This window comes from Syngnathus typhle, linkage group LG15 (genome assembly GCF_033458585.1).
Source record: "Syngnathus typhle isolate RoL2023-S1 ecotype Sweden linkage group LG15, RoL_Styp_1.0, whole genome shotgun sequence".
Classification (NCBI taxonomy): domain Eukaryota; kingdom Metazoa; phylum Chordata; class Actinopteri; order Syngnathiformes; family Syngnathidae; genus Syngnathus; species Syngnathus typhle.
The window spans coordinates 10,589,537-10,604,218 of record NC_083752.1 but is presented as its reverse complement, the minus strand read 5'-3'; the positions used below and the strand labels follow the sequence as shown (position 1 = coordinate 10,604,218).

General features: G+C 45.7%; 2 protein-coding genes across 13 annotated transcripts in view; both read left to right on the top strand.

Moving 5' to 3' along the window:
- Positions 1 to 3,920, top strand: part of LOC133167878 (SEC14-like protein 2) — a 9,104-nt gene extending 5,184 nt beyond the window's left edge. For 2 of the 4 annotated variants that reach the window (XR_009718122.1, XR_009718124.1), the window contains 5 exons: positions 468 to 607; positions 1,681 to 1,850; positions 1,954 to 2,127; positions 2,804 to 3,274; positions 3,346 to 3,920. Coding sequence is in view for 1 of the 4 variants with exons in the window: in XM_061298946.1 (XP_061154930.1) it covers positions 468 to 607; positions 1,681 to 1,850; positions 1,954 to 2,072 (429 nt within the window). In the remaining 3 variants the exon portion in view is untranslated. Of the gene's footprint in view, positions 1 to 467; positions 608 to 1,680; positions 1,851 to 1,953; positions 2,758 to 2,803; positions 3,275 to 3,345 lie in introns of those variants that run through there. The other 2 variants (XR_009718123.1, XM_061298946.1) reach the window with 2 other exon arrangements.
- Positions 2,803 to 14,682, top strand: LOC133167876 (serine/threonine-protein kinase GM11705-like). Of its 9 annotated transcripts, none has more exons than XM_061298943.1 (10): positions 2,803 to 2,875; positions 3,048 to 3,099; positions 3,192 to 3,274; positions 3,346 to 3,456; positions 6,266 to 6,306; positions 6,400 to 6,778; positions 9,091 to 9,144; positions 9,265 to 9,315; positions 9,508 to 9,930; positions 11,564 to 13,886. In XM_061298943.1, exons 3-10 carry the CDS (start codon positions 3,196 to 3,198, stop codon positions 11,944 to 11,946), a joined length of 1,521 nt encoding a protein of 506 aa, XP_061154927.1. In that variant the 5' UTR covers positions 2,803 to 2,875; positions 3,048 to 3,099; positions 3,192 to 3,195; the 3' UTR covers positions 11,947 to 13,886. The 9 variants fall into 9 exon arrangements, with proteins under 9 accessions (XP_061154927.1, XP_061154928.1, XP_061154922.1 ...); XM_061298944.1 differs by lacking the exon at positions 3,048 to 3,099 and having other exon boundaries at positions 2,847 to 2,989; positions 6,400 to 6,498; positions 6,583 to 6,778; positions 11,564 to 12,663; XM_061298938.1 differs by lacking the exon at positions 3,048 to 3,099 and having other exon boundaries at positions 2,847 to 2,989; positions 11,564 to 13,879.

Here is a 14,682-nt window from a genome sequence, read left to right as displayed (position 1 = left end):
CTGACTGTGTCTCGATTACAGATGATTAGTTTTTGTTCATTTGATTGGTTTTATTTCAATTGCTGAACACTGACTACTCTTTCCATGGATACGGTTATGGCTGCACTAAATGAAGCGGCCCCCCTCATTTCAATGTAGTTCCTTGGCAACAAGATGCCGCCACGGCAGTACTTGACTGTCTCGAGATGAAGAAAAAATACACAACGTGTAGAATGTAAAGTGAAGACGTGTTTAAATTTGCACTGAATAATTTGCACTTTGTTACCCCCCCCATGGTATAAGATTGTCTTGTTTTAGTGGCACACTTAATGTTACGCAAACCAAGCCAGTAAAAATGCATACAAATGGCGAATTCTTCATGTGAGTAAAACTTTCTCTTTATACTCCCTTGCCCCTTTCCCACCACGACCATCACCACCATAAAAGATACACTTGCCGATTTTGCAGATCTTTTTTCTCTCCTGCAGATCAACCACGTGGGTCCGGTCCCGCCCTCCTACTACGTGCGGGATCATGTGTTAGTGGAATACGATCAGTGTTTGACTGTCAGTCGTGGGTCCACGCGACAACTGGATTATGAGATTCTCTTTCCGGGATGCATCCTCAGGTGGGACGTTTCAACCCCATCAGCCAATAATGATGTTTTGAAAAATTTCGCCCCCAAAATCAGCACTACCGTAATTTTCGGACTATAAGTGGCGTTTTCTTTCATAGTTTGGGTGGGGGGGGGCGACTTATACTCAGGAGCGACTTATATATGTTTTTTTTTTTCAAAAATCTTCAAAAAAAAAAAAAGTGAAACCGCGATAAACGAACCGCAATGTAGCAAGGGATTACTGTAATTTAATTTCAAGTGACGACAGCAGCGCAACGTCGCGTCATTAGCAGCTGTCGAGTCAATCTTTGTCCTTTATGTAAACAACCGCCGCGCTGCTGACGCAGCGTCGCAACAACACGTGAGCAACAACAGGCTAAACAATAGGTATGCTAACATGACATAAACACAAACTAAGAGCTGAGAACGGCCCTGACGTAAAATTCAGAGTTATTCAAAAAACTATTACATAAATAACACGTTAATAAAACCATCTGCGTCACTCCAATTCATTAAATCCATCAATCGTCCTTTGTCAACAATGCGTGCGCGCCGCTGACGGATCTTGCACTTCAAAATATTCCACAGGCCCATATAACGATATATAAATTATATATCAAATAACTATTATATAAGAATAATGTTATCAAACCATCTGTGCACTCTAAATCATTAAATCCATTGGTCAAATTCCTCGTCCTTTGTCAACATCGCCGCGCGTGCGCCCTGACGTCAGCCCTGACGTCAGCCTCGTCGTTATTCCACAGATCTACTATATAACTATATTGTAGCGTTAACAAAGTTCAAGGAAAGACGTGGGTTTGTAAACGACTCTTTATTTAACAAAACAAACTTACAGGCGCTTTTTTGGGCATTTTATGGCTGGTGCGATTTATACTCCGGTGCGACTTTTAGTCCGAAAATTACGGTAATTTGGATTTATATACTTGATTGTTGTCCTGTTGGTGATACGGTGCATGTTTTATACTGGACAGACCCATTTGCATAAGTTTTTTACTGTACCGTTTTTTGTTGTATCAAAAGACATCTTTAAATTTGCTGTGTGTTTTCACTTGTAACACCAGGTGGCAGTTTTGCAGTGAGGGTGCCGACATTGGTTTCGGCATTTTCCTGAAGGCCAGAACGGACGAGTGGAAAAAAGCGGCCGAGATGGAGACAGTGGTGCCGAGTCAGCGCTACAATGCTCACCTGGTGCCTGAAGACGGCTCGCTGACATGCGAGCACCCCGGCGTGTGTGAGTGCAGACGACTTTCGTGGCATCATAAAAGTTAACCAAAGTCAATTGAAGTGATTTCACAATTCCAAATGCTGCCCCCGTTGTGTAATTGTGTGTGCAGACGTGCTGCGATTCGACAACACGTACAGCATCTTCCAAGCCAAGAGGATCAGCTTCACGGTCGAGGTTTTGCTGCCAGACCGTTTGAAGACAGGCCGTTGCGACGTCCAATCAAAATAAAGACTCAACAGAAAGCACCCAATCGTAACCAAGAATATCACATCGGAGGACAGGGGTATTGGACCAGCACACCCGAACAAACAGTAATAACAGTATTATCAGTGGCGTAGCCAGGAATTTTTCCAGTAGGGGCGCGCGCTCACAGGAAAGAAAATCGAACATCACCCACGCCATTCGCTGATCGCTAAAACAACATCCGGGTCCGGGAGGCAAATGGTGAATGGATAACATCGCGTACATAGAATAGCGCAAGCGCATTCGCGCAAGATCGAAAGAAAAAAACGGCATGAAAATGAAGAATCGAAAAAGCTAGATTTTTTTTAACCGGGGCGCAGGGAGTCCTAACTGGGGCGCCGCCCCGGCTTGGCTACGCCACTGAGTATTATAATAAAATGTAACGAGAATACGGTATTTGCAAATTTTCATTTTGGTTTGTTTGTTTTCCTACACACTTTACTGAGTTCAAAGTAGTAGTGGTATGCTAATTTTAAAGAAGAAATTAAAATGGTGTCCAATTTTTTTGACAAAATGTTAAGTGAACTTTGTTTTGGTTGATTAGTTTCCGTATTTGGTTACGTCATCAACGTTTACAAGGAACGCGCGATGTTTTTTGTTTTTTTTCAAACCACTAAGTTGTGTTGAACTGGTCGCTTTCGTAGCAACAAATAAATGGCTTTGCCTAGAACTTTTATTTTTGATAATTGGCACTACGTCTCCATGTCTCCCAAAAGACGGCAGCGCCTCCTTGTGGCAGCACTAGCGCTACACCAACCACAGGAAGCGCCCGTTTCTATGGAAACCAGGTAGCACAAACTTTCTCTTCCCTCTGGTTGGCGATTTTAAAAAATGAACAAAGATCATTCCAAATATCACATGGCACGCCTGCGCATTGAACTGGAGCAAGAACGAGAAATGAAGTGAGTTATTTTCTTACCGTTTGATTTCCCCCTGTGTTTGTACCCCCTCACCCCCCAGAGACTTTTGGCGATTTTAAAAAATGAGCAAAGATCATTCCAAATATGACATGGTACGCCTTCGCATTGAACTGGGGCAAGAACGAGAAATGTACCGAGTTATTTTTTACTATTTGATTTCCACCGGTGTTTGTAACCCCCCCAGAGGCATGCTGGAAGAGTCGGTACGGGACCTGCGGTGCACCACGAGGGAACTTCAAGACAGACTTCACGGTGTCGACGGGGAAGGTAACAAGTAAAAATGCTTCTCGTGGTCAGTTTGCGACGATATTTAGTGCGCTTGCGTTTGTTTGGGCGAGACAACGAGTGGAAGACCAGATATGAAACTCAGACTGAGCTGAACGCACAGCTACAAAGGCAACTCGCTCTCGTCCACGAGAGGATGCAAGACCTGCGTGGGAACCCAGTGGGTGAGGTGACATTGTCTTCGAACGAGGATGAATGTAAATATGTTGATCTTGCACGCTGCGTGTCAGAGTAGTTGGGCGACGTCGCCACTTCTTGGGATTAGGACTGCAACGATTTTTGATTGACATTAACAAATGGTTTGGGGATTAAGCTGTTACTTTATGGGCGATCCTGTGAAGTCCACTTTATTCATTATACAATTAACGTTTTCGAGCCCTGTCACAAATGGTGACAGTGCGCGAATAGTTGACGCTCTCTACCAAAAATTGTTTGTAATCGAACGTGACAAGATGGCACCGGTGTTATATGTCTAGTTGCTCCCATGTTATCTTGCTCCCCGTATCGATTTACGACTGTTATGGTAAAGCGATTTTGTGTTTCGCGACTGAAGATTCGTCACAAGCGACTTGGAAGTTGCCTGACTGCAAAACTGTTCAACTTCTCAATAAAAAAACGCTGAACGAAACGTCTCATTTGCATTTCCGACTGGCTGCAACACATAGCAAACACTAAAAAATATATATAAAATAGAAAAGTCATAAGCGGAATTTGAACCCGTGACGCAAAGAAATGAAGTACAGTGTACTGATCACCGCCCTAACCGCTGTGCCAATGTGGCACACAATAAAATCAATAGAATTTATTTTATACAGCCGAAACTAAATCACCCGGCGAGGGTACGCGTTGATCTGATGTCTTGTGTATACCCGCCCATGTTAACTGGCTCCTCGGAACCAACTTGACATGGTCGCGTTCCAAAGCTTCACGCCAATCTCGCAGCAGGGCATCATGCATTTATGACATAATCAACTTTCTAGACACATAAGGAATGGATCCAAGTACTAAAGCAGCGGTGTTATATTGATCGACTTTGCGTATTAATAGGAGTGTGGAGAGAACAAAATATCACACATGATTGTCTGTCGTGCGACGCGCGGAGGGTGAACGAAAGTTTACCGCTGAAAAGGTGGTACACTTGCACAACCCCCCAGCCAAGGATGAATTATTGTTCTGTTATATTTGACATCAGAGCACTCTTTACACAATGTTGACATTCAAAAGTCCACGTTTAAAGACACGTTCTCTATGACCTGGCCTTTAACTAACCTGTAGTGGCCGATTCGGCTGGAGTTTGTTTTCTCTCCCTCTCCACCCCCTCCCTCCCCTCCTGGTTAAGTGGCACCCATGCTGACAGCGGCTATCTGGATTCTCGTGGGCCAATTCAGGATGGGGGAACTGCAGCTCAACCTCCTCGAAGACACTGCCAGGACAAACAAAAAAAGGCTCCTTTGGCAGCCCTTCGCTCTTACATGGACATCCACTTTTTATTTCATTGATTTTCATATTTTATCATTTGTGCCCTCTCTGCATCCATTTCAACCTGGGGATCCTTCCATCTGTGGTCCCTTCTCAAGGTTTCTCATTTTGCCCCGGTATTTTTTTTTTTTAGTTTTTCCTTGCCCTTTTGGGAGCTTAAGATCAGGGGATGCTTTGAGAATAATTGTCAATTTTTGTCTATGTGAAGCCCTTTGAGACTGCTTGTGATTTAGGGCTATACAAATAAACTTGACTTGACTTAGAAGCATCTGAATACCCGCGCGCCCAATGTTCAAATTTGTTTGCACCACCATGTCAGGGATGATGTCAATGCATGGATTTTGAAATAGTAGTGTAAGGACCGTTCAAATGTAATGAATAATTTGAGACAAACAACTGTAAAGTCAATAGAGGTGAATTTTACTTTTGTATATCCCAACGCACACCCTCCGCGCATTGCATGACAGACAACCATTTGTGAAATTTTCTCTCCACACTCCTATTAATACGCAAAGCCGATCAATACAACACCGCTGCTTTAGTACTTGGACCAATTCCTTATGTGTCTAGATAGTTGATCATGTCATAAATACATGATGCCCTGCTGCGTGAAGCTTTGGAACGCGACCATGTCAAGTTGGTTCCGAGGAGCCAGTTAACATGGGCGGGTATACACAAGGCATCAGATTAACGCATACCCTCGCCGGGTAATTTAGTTTTGGATATATTGAAAATAATCTATTAAAGTTGATGCGTGGCACGATGGCACAGCAGTGAAGGCGGTCCTCACTACACTGTACTTTAGTTCATTGCGTCACGGGTTTGAATCCCCTTTATTATTATTTTTCGGAAATGCAAACGAGACGTTTCGTTGAGCGTTTTTATTGAGAATTTGAACAGTTTTGCACTCAGGGAAGTTCCAAGTCGCTTGTGACGAATCTCCAGTCGCGAAACACAAAATCGCTTTACCATAACAGTCGTAACACGAGACGGGGAGCAAGATAACATGGGAGCAACTTGACATGTAACACCAAAGCACCGAAAATGAAGAGGACCATAGAACAACAGCGCCATACGTCGAGCGTGTCCACAGTCTATGTGGTTACCTTAACAACTGTCTTCATCGTTTAAATTATTCAACACAAACATTTTAAAACAGACTCACCAATTATATCAGAACAATTTTTTTATCCACCTTACTACTACACCCCGTTTGGTGCAACTCCACTTTCGATGACAGTTGCAGACTTCGACAATCTGAATGCTGCAAGCACATTCACACAAAGTTCAATGCGAGCGTTTGGTTGTGCTTGGTGCATGAAATCCAAAGAAGCATATCCAGGTGTTTATTTTTTCTTCTTCAAACGTGACAGAACAAAGGAATACGTGGAAACAGCTCATCCTGGGATCTAATGAGCTGTACCTAATGAAGTGACTAGTGAGCATGTAAGATTTTCTTTGTATGTGTGCTAGAATTTGTGTCGTTTTCCCCAGACCGGCTGACCTCTATCCGATCCTACGATAACATGCCACCCGTGAGTGTTGCCTTTCTTCATCCTGCCAGCGGAGGGCGTCAGACGCACAATAAAGGACAGAGAATTTAGGGAGCCGCTATTTTTTCTTCTCAGGAATCGCTACGGCATCGCCTCAAGTTGCTCACCGATGAGAAGTCAGGCCTGCAGAGTCAACTGGCTGACTGTCGCGTTAGCATTGAACTAGAGTCAAAGGTTAGTGGGACCGAGTTGATGCATTCCATCCAACTGCTTAGTACAATCTCTGCAAGTTTTTTTTGGGGGGGGGGCGGCAATCAGGCATTCCATAAAACTAACGATGAGAGGCGAGCGTACCTCTCGGAAATTGCCAAGGTAAGCGACCTCCTCCGCCCGCATGTTGTTGACAACCAAGCTGCCGTGTGGAATATGTTCTTCTGCAGTTGTCCTCCACTGTTGACGACCAGTGGAGGCAGTACTCCAAGCAGCCACAGAGGGCCCCGGAGAGCAAGCTCAGGTATGACACCAACCTAGGGATGAAAAATTCACCCGTTGACTTTTTGCGATTGCACTAAAGCCACTGTCTGATGTAAAAGTATCACTTTGTCGTCTTGCGACATCCCTCTGCCAAGGAGCTTTGTTGACGTGAGTCGAGTCGAGTTACATGTCCGCCATCTTGTGGCATCTATAAGACATTGCGAACCTTTTTTGGGGGGGCGGGGGCAATTATGCACACATTTTTGGCTTGGTTTTGCACAAATTGCGCAATGCCCAAATCAAATTGATTGAAACTCCTAATTTCATCAATCGGATTGATTTTGAATGAAATGTAACACCAGCCGGTAGCTAACCTTTCCCAATGCTGTGCGCGTGCAGAGCCAAGCAGCCGAGCAGGAAATCCGAGACTGACGCCAAAAAGGGAAAACCTCTGGAGTGTGACGGGGGAGGTGCTAGGGGCGAGGTGAGGAAAAGCCTCCTCGGGAACAGGTTGCCCACCCTCAAGCATCACGTGAAACGCTGACTGAGGTGGAACCAGAAAACTTTTAACGCACACATGCGGCGTCAGAAGATACAACTAAATTGCAATTCCGATTCAGTCAAGGTCATCTTCGCATGATTTTTTTTTTCAACAAGCATAAGAAATAAAATAATCTGGATTAGTCAGAAAGGAAGAGAAGTTTCTTAATGCCGAGTTGGTAAAATGCCAGGCGTATTTGGACATCCTGTCTACGTGTGTTGCTGTACCATTTGCGAACACCGCCACCTACCGTTTTTTTCCGTGTATAGTGCGCAAAATTTAACTAATTTATTGTCCTAAAATCTGGGGTGCGCATTATATATACATGGGTACAAAAAAAAAAAAAAAAAAAATTTTTTTTTAATTTTTTTTTTTTTTTTTTAAGTCCCAATGATCGTCACACACGCAGGGAGGCAATGGGTCCCATTTTTATAGTCTTTGGTATGGTCTTAACTAGGCTGGATGTATTTTTTTTTTGTTGGCGTTGATTTCTCCGACTGTCCATAAATGCACCACGGGACAGCAAACGAGCAGGTGATCGAGCAAGCGTCTGATACGAGAGCATTGCGGTCGCATGGAGCGTGTTTGAAGTGAACAGCAGAGAAGAAAGGCAAAGTGTTGTGAAATAAAATGCACAGAACGGATGCGCAAGACACGTCATCTATATAAAGAGCGAGAGTTGTTTTCTTCCTATTAGTTTCAATTCACAGTTTAATTAGCAGTTTCAATCAGCAAATAACAAAATGCGTATTACAGGTAATATTTTATTTCACAACACTTTGCCTTGTTCCTTTGGTCTCTGCTGTTCATCCTAAAACACAAAGGCGCTCTTTAAGCAATGCGACAGTGAGCGCCCGGCGCGCTGCGGTTGCGCGACCGCACCAAATTAAGCTCCCTGCGCAGTGCGCACTGAGGTCCACTTAAATTTTAGAAAGTACATCAGGACTTTAAAAATATCTTCTAAATTTCAGCGACGGCTCTGTCACAATAATCGACCAGCCCGGCGCAGTTGGGCGGTCGGCGGCGCGCTACGGTTGAGCGTTCTCTCGCGCGCTCTCTCTCTCGCTCTCTCTCGCTCTCGCACACACGCAAACCGGATATCATACGGAGGCCGCCATTACAGATGCGCAGAACGGATGAGCAAGACACGTCAGCTATATAAAGAGCGAGAGTTCAGTTCTCTACCTAAATCCGTATTACAGGTAATATTTTATTTCACAACACTTTGCCTTGTTCCTTTCTTCTCTGCTGTTCACTTCAAACACGCTCCATGCGCACGGAGCGCGGTGGTGCGTTTATGGGCAGTCGGAGAAATCAACGCCAACAAAAAAAATTACATCCAGCCTAGTTAAGACCATACCAAAGACTATAAAAATGGGACCCATTGCCTCCCTGCGTGTGTGACGATCATAGGGACTTAAAAAAAAAAAAAAAAATTACATTTTTTTTAAAAAAAAAATCACAAAAATTGGGTGCGTATTATACATGGGTACAAGCTTTTTTTCCAGCATCAGCATGCCATTTTTAGGGGTGCGTACTATACATGGGGGCGCACTATACACGGAAAAAAACGGTAATCCATCTAGCCTGTCAATAGTATTTTGCATTGTGTTAGCATGAAGCTCGCAGCCATTCCAAGTTGCGGCCTGGTTTGTAATACACGATGTGTATCTCTCTCTGGTTCCGTGTTTCGTTGGTTGACTAATAAAGTGAGACGAATTGGCCACTGTCTGGCAAATCTATCTCTTTCGCTTTCTCTCTCTTCTCTCTGTCGTGTGTGTGTGCGCGCTGAATGGGAATCACGACACCAGTGACGTGCCTGAGGAGGAGGAGAAGGAGGGGAACGTGCAGCTGCTACTTAGTTGGTGTGGCGCTCTGTTTCTGGTTCTTTCCGTCATCACCGCACATAGGCAGACGCGCTCGCGCGCAGTGTGAGCGGTCGGGCTCGGCTGGCCAAAAACCTTTGCTTACTTTCTGCTTTTTAGGGGGACAATCGTCCATACTGGAGGTGACGGAGGACCTCGGCTCTTGTGTCGGTAAATCATTCACACTGAGTATTATGGGAAGGCTGCTTTCGATTCTCTCCATCAATCCCCGCGCGTGCACACTGTCTGCCAGGGCACCCAGATTAGACTTAATCTGTGTTTAGGGCTCTAATCTGGGACGTGTACCTGCTCGCCTCTTGCTTTGCTATGCTTTCTCAACTTTTGTGTGTATGTGTGTGGCAGACAGTAGTGCAGCGACGGTGGCGGCGCCGCCGGGCCACGTTATGGACATGGAGCACTTTGACGAGCGCACTCAGCGGGCTGGCGTGGGATCCGCTGCCGGGACGGACGCCCGCCTCAATGGGGTGGTCCACAGCCCCGCGCACAGCGCGCACTGCAGCTTGCTGCTGCAGCGCGCACCGCGCAGCCTTCAGGCCCTGAGTGCTGAAAAGCGCGCTAAGAAGGTGCGCTTCTTCCGGAACGGCGACCGCTTCTTCCACGGCATCGTGTACGCAGTGTCGTCCGACCGCTTTCGCACTTTTGAGGCGCTGCTGGCCGACTTGACGCGCGCCCTCTCGGACAATGTCAACCTGCCGCAGGGCGTGCGTGCCATCTACACGCTGGACGGATCAGGGCGCATGGGCAGCCTCGAGCAACTGGTGGAAGGTAAGCCAGGAGAAGGCTGCGTAGTGAAATTTGAGACGGCTCAAAAACCAGTCCATTCCGCCGTGTTTTCCCACAAACGCAATTAATAATTGCAGTATGGTGCGAGAACAATGATTAAAAAAAAAAAATCTTATTTGACTTTTTTCATTTTGATGTCTTTGTTTTCAAATACATCATGCTCAGATTTTAATTTGATGCTTCTAATTGGCCAATTTTTTTTCAATCAATGAAAGTTTGTAAAAATGCCTTACGGTCATTCAATGACCAAATTGCGATCCGAAACCTAACTACCGTTTTTTTCCATGTATAATGCGCCCCCATGTATAATACGCACCCTAAAAATGGCATGTCAATGCTGGAAAAAAGCCTGTACCCATGTATAATACGCACCCAATTTTTTTTTTTTTTTTTTTAAAGTCCCAATGATCGTCACACACGCATCTGGGTGTGGTGAAATTTGTCCTCTGCTTGGAATCACACCCATCCCCGTGTGATTTTGATCCATCCCCTGGGGGAGAGGGGAGCAGTGAGCAGCAGCGGCGCCGCGCTCAGGAATCATTTGGTGATCTAACCCCCCAATTCCAACCCTTAATGATGAGTACCAAGCAGGGAGGCAATGGGTCCCATTTTTATAGTCTTTGGTATGGTCTTAACTAGGCTTAGTTTATATCCGTGTAAACACTGGGTTTAGTTTTGTTCAGCTTGATTTCTCCGACTGCCCGTAAAGGCACCACCGCGATCAGTTAGGTTAAAATGAAAAGAGGAAAGTGACGTGCGGACATGTGAAAAAGGCGGCTCTGTATGGGAGAGAAGTTGAAGAGGAATAAAAACACCCTTGGAAACCAAAACTTGCCCCTCGTCGGGACTCGAAGCCGCAACAAATGTTTCGGATTTGTGTAGGGTACATTGTGACAGCAAACGAGCAGGTGATCGAGCAAGCGTCTGATACGAGAGCATTGCGTTCGTATGGCGCATGTTTGAAGTGAACAGCAGAGACGGAAGGAACAAGGCAAAGTGTTGTGAAATAAAATATTACCTGTAATACGCATTTTGTTATTTGCTGATTGTATTAAACTATCACATTCATTGTCAGTCAAGAAGAGAAGAGGACTATTCACATCGGATCCATAGTGCGCATAAGCAGTAATACTGCCTCCGTATGACGTCCAGTCCGCAATGGAGATTAAAAAACAAACAATATTTGACAATAACACAGGTTTCTGTTCCTGTCTTTGGTAATGTCACCCTGTCTTTTTGTTCCACGTCTTTGTCGGTCAGTCCTGTTGTTGGTTTTGTTAGAGAGTTATGTTAGTTTACCAAGTCTGTGTTTTGAGTTCCTCCAATGAACCCTGGTCCAAGCTCCACTTGGTCGCCCTGCTCCTTTCCACACTCCATCCGTGACAAGATTTTCTTCAAAAATTGTTGTACCATGATTTTGTTAAAAAAATTAAATTAAAAGAGAATTTTTTTTTTTTTAAATTGTACCCATGTATAATGCGCACCCCAGATTTTAGGACAATAAAGTAGATAAATTTTACGCATTATACATGGAAAAAACTGTATCTAAAATCCACAATTGCTCTTGTTTCACCGCTATGCGGCGTCCTACTCACTACTTGCCGCCCCCCTACAGGCGAAAGCTACGTCTGCAGCTCCATGGAAGCTTACAAAAAAGTGAACTACAGCAAAAACATCAACCCCAACTGGTCGGTGAACGTCAAGGGCTCGGGTGTGGCCCGGACCCGCAGCAGGCCGCCCGAGAGCCGCGAAAACAAGGACTTTGTTCGCCCCAAGCTGGTGACGGTGGTGCGTGGCGGCGGCATGAAACCCCGCAAGGGTGTCAGGGTCCTGCTCAACAAGAAGACGGCACACTCGTACGAGCAAGTGCTCAGTGACATCACCGACGCCGTCAAACTGGACTCCGGAGTGGTCAAGAAGATCTACACGCTGGAGGGGAAGCTGGTGAGTCAAACGGCAACGAGGCAAAAGGCCGTGCATGTGCGGGACGGGCTCTGAGGCGTGTTCTTTATCTTCTGCCAAGAACCAAAGATACTGCCAGGGAATTGTGAAGGAAATGTTTCAGAACTCCGTGAGCGGTCGCTTAAATGTGTTGAAATTCATTCATTTGTGCATCCATCGCTTTTGTGAATGGAGAGTGTGTGTCTCCACCGCCCCATCAGCATTGTTGTGAACCCCCAGGCCGCACAAGTCTGAGTCACACGCCTTTCGAGGTTTACCCACCTTCATTCGCGTCAATGTCTAGAAAAATAGCGCAAACAGTGCTTTGTCGGGTTCGGACTGGTTCCGATGGTCTGCCTGATAGGTCTCGCGCCATCTGTCGCTTTGGTGGGTACTTGTTCATTTGCCTTCATCTGGACGCTTGTTGTTTGCTTTGCTGACAAATCAGACTCTATTCTAGCAAACGTTGTCCAATACAACGTGATTCTCTTTCATGTGTGGCTCTCGCGATCTCCAAGATCTCCAATATCTCCAATATCAAAGATGCAGTGTCGTGTTTCTATGCATATATCTGAGGACGGGACCTCAGGTTTGTCTCTTGTTCTGTGTCGCCGACGGGCGTTATCGCATCCAGTCTGACCTCTCGCAATCCATTTAACGATCGTCCACGATTAACACGGCGGGGTGTCGCTCCAGATTCCTGATCAGATCTGCGCTTCTGAAAAATAACAAAAAATCTCTCTGAGAATCCTCCTACACAAAATCTAAAGTCGTCTGCTGGCTCTGCCGTTGCCACAGGTTACAGTTGTCTGGGAGTTAGCACAACAAACCCCCCTCCTCTCTTGGTGTGAGTCAGGCTGTTTCAGCCTGACTATTTTTAGCCGCTCGGCACGCCAACGCCGAACCGGTCGTGCACTGCCCTCCCCCCCCACCACAAATTTAGAGCATAAAGGTCACGAAAGGACAAATAGGAGATTATTTTCAAACTCGGTGAAATGTGTGTAATCCATGCCATAATCACGGCTAAAATCGCCTGGCTTGTGGCAAAGACAAAAAAAAAGCGGTCTAGTTTGCTACTTCTACCGCATGTCATCAGTCAGACGTTTGACCGATCGATGACACCTTATTGAACATCAACCGCGTGTCAGGAGAGTTACCGGCATTGGGTTACGTCCCGGGCGCGTGCGTGTCATAAGTAGGTTTTGAGGTCGGCGGTCATGACGCGACATGCCGGAAGAACCGACGAGTCCGAAGAGAGAACGAGAGATGACGTTCCAATACCAAAGCGGCTCGCTCATCTCTTTGCCTTCATTAACATTTTTAATGAGGACATACAAGTGCACACACGCATGCGCAGTCATTCTTGCACGGCTACACTGGCGGTAAACAAGCCTACCAAATGTCCTCTGCTTTAAGCATCTTCCAAATATTCTATTGCCCAGTCAAATTGTTGTTGACCCTCAAAATCACTTCAACATGGCTGACTCATGCATTTGTTTAAACATATTTCTCATCTAGAACCCGATAGATACCCTCCACACCCAGGTTTCGCTCACCAGCACCCCCCTGAGGCTCCGGTGTCCCATTTTTGTGTGTAACCCGAGCAAGATCTGGTAGCTCTTCTTCCTCGGCTACCTCGTGCCACAGTTGCCGTGCAACGACCGTTGAGTTTTACTGTACTGCCATGCTTGCGTCTGTGTGTGTGTCAGGCTGGTTGTGATCAAGAGGTTGGAGAAACTCTAAGTAGCTTAGAAAGAAAGCCCAGCCACGGCTCCTTTCTTAATACTGTGCTAAGCTGTTTGCGCAGAACGATGCGAGGCCTCAGTGGTCGGCCTTGACTGGCACAGCAGTCCAGCTCTGCCCAATCGTCACACTCTAAATGGCTACGAAGGCCACGTCGGTTCCAGGCCCTCACTCCCATGTCCAGACTTGCTTTGTCACTTTGTAGCTTGTTGTAAGGCAGCAACATCATTTTTGACATCAACAAACAGTGAGAGAAAAAGAAACGAAAAAAAAAACGCCGCTCCACTCCAGACTCTTCATTACGACTGTCGCTTCCTAGCTAGTGCTCGCCCCTCAACCGTCTTTCAATTTCCTCTTTGAAAGTCCCCTTTTGCGCTTGGATTTGATTTGAGTCTGCTACACAAAGTCTGCTCGTTTTTTTGTTGTCATTTGATTGGCACCGAGGCACTTGATGAAATGCTAAGATAACACCAGAAGAAAACCATCTAAATTGTAAAGGTCAAAAAGGACCAATTGCAGGGCTTCTATTTGAAGCCTGATTCAGCACCGCGGCCAGAACAGCTCAGCGAGGAAGTTGCGAGCGCGCGCTGAGACTGCGCCTGGTGGCTCGCTGCTGTCCGACACCGCCACCTGGTGGGTTCGTGGTGCCAAGCCAGTTAAGGACAAAAGTATTGGGACGCCAGCGAATGGGTTTCTTGAGCAAAATCTTTCAAACCGTTCTCCGTGTGATGCTTTTCCTTTGAACTTTTCAAAATCCCGTCGCACTGCAGCTTTTTTTCTTACCAACCATTATTTCACACAACTACGCCGGCACATAGTCCCGTTTCGAATTATATTTGTGTGAAGGCGAAGGCCTTCACACATATGTTATTCTACACCATTCTCTATTATTATTATTGTGTGAAGGCGATGGCCTTCACACATATGTTATTCTACTCCATTTACTTTATTATTGTGTGAAGGCGAAGGCCTTCACACATATGTTATTCTACACCATTCTCTATTATTGTGTGAAGGCGAAGGCCTTCACACATATGTTATTCTACACCA

Bases quoted from the DNA above. Each gene is read 5' to 3' on its own strand.
- LOC133167876 (XM_061298937.1), top strand. From the start codon at position 3,070: ATGAGCAAAGATCATTCCAAATATGACATGGTACGCCTTCGCATTGAA. The intron at 6,307-6,399 runs GTGAGTGTTGCC...TTTTCTTCTCAG, and splicing joins CCTACGATAACATGCCACCC to GAATCGCTACGGCATCGCCT. The intron at 6,779-9,090 runs GTATGACACCAA...TCACGACACCAG, and splicing joins GCCCCGGAGAGCAAGCTCAG to TGACGTGCCTGAGGAGGAGG.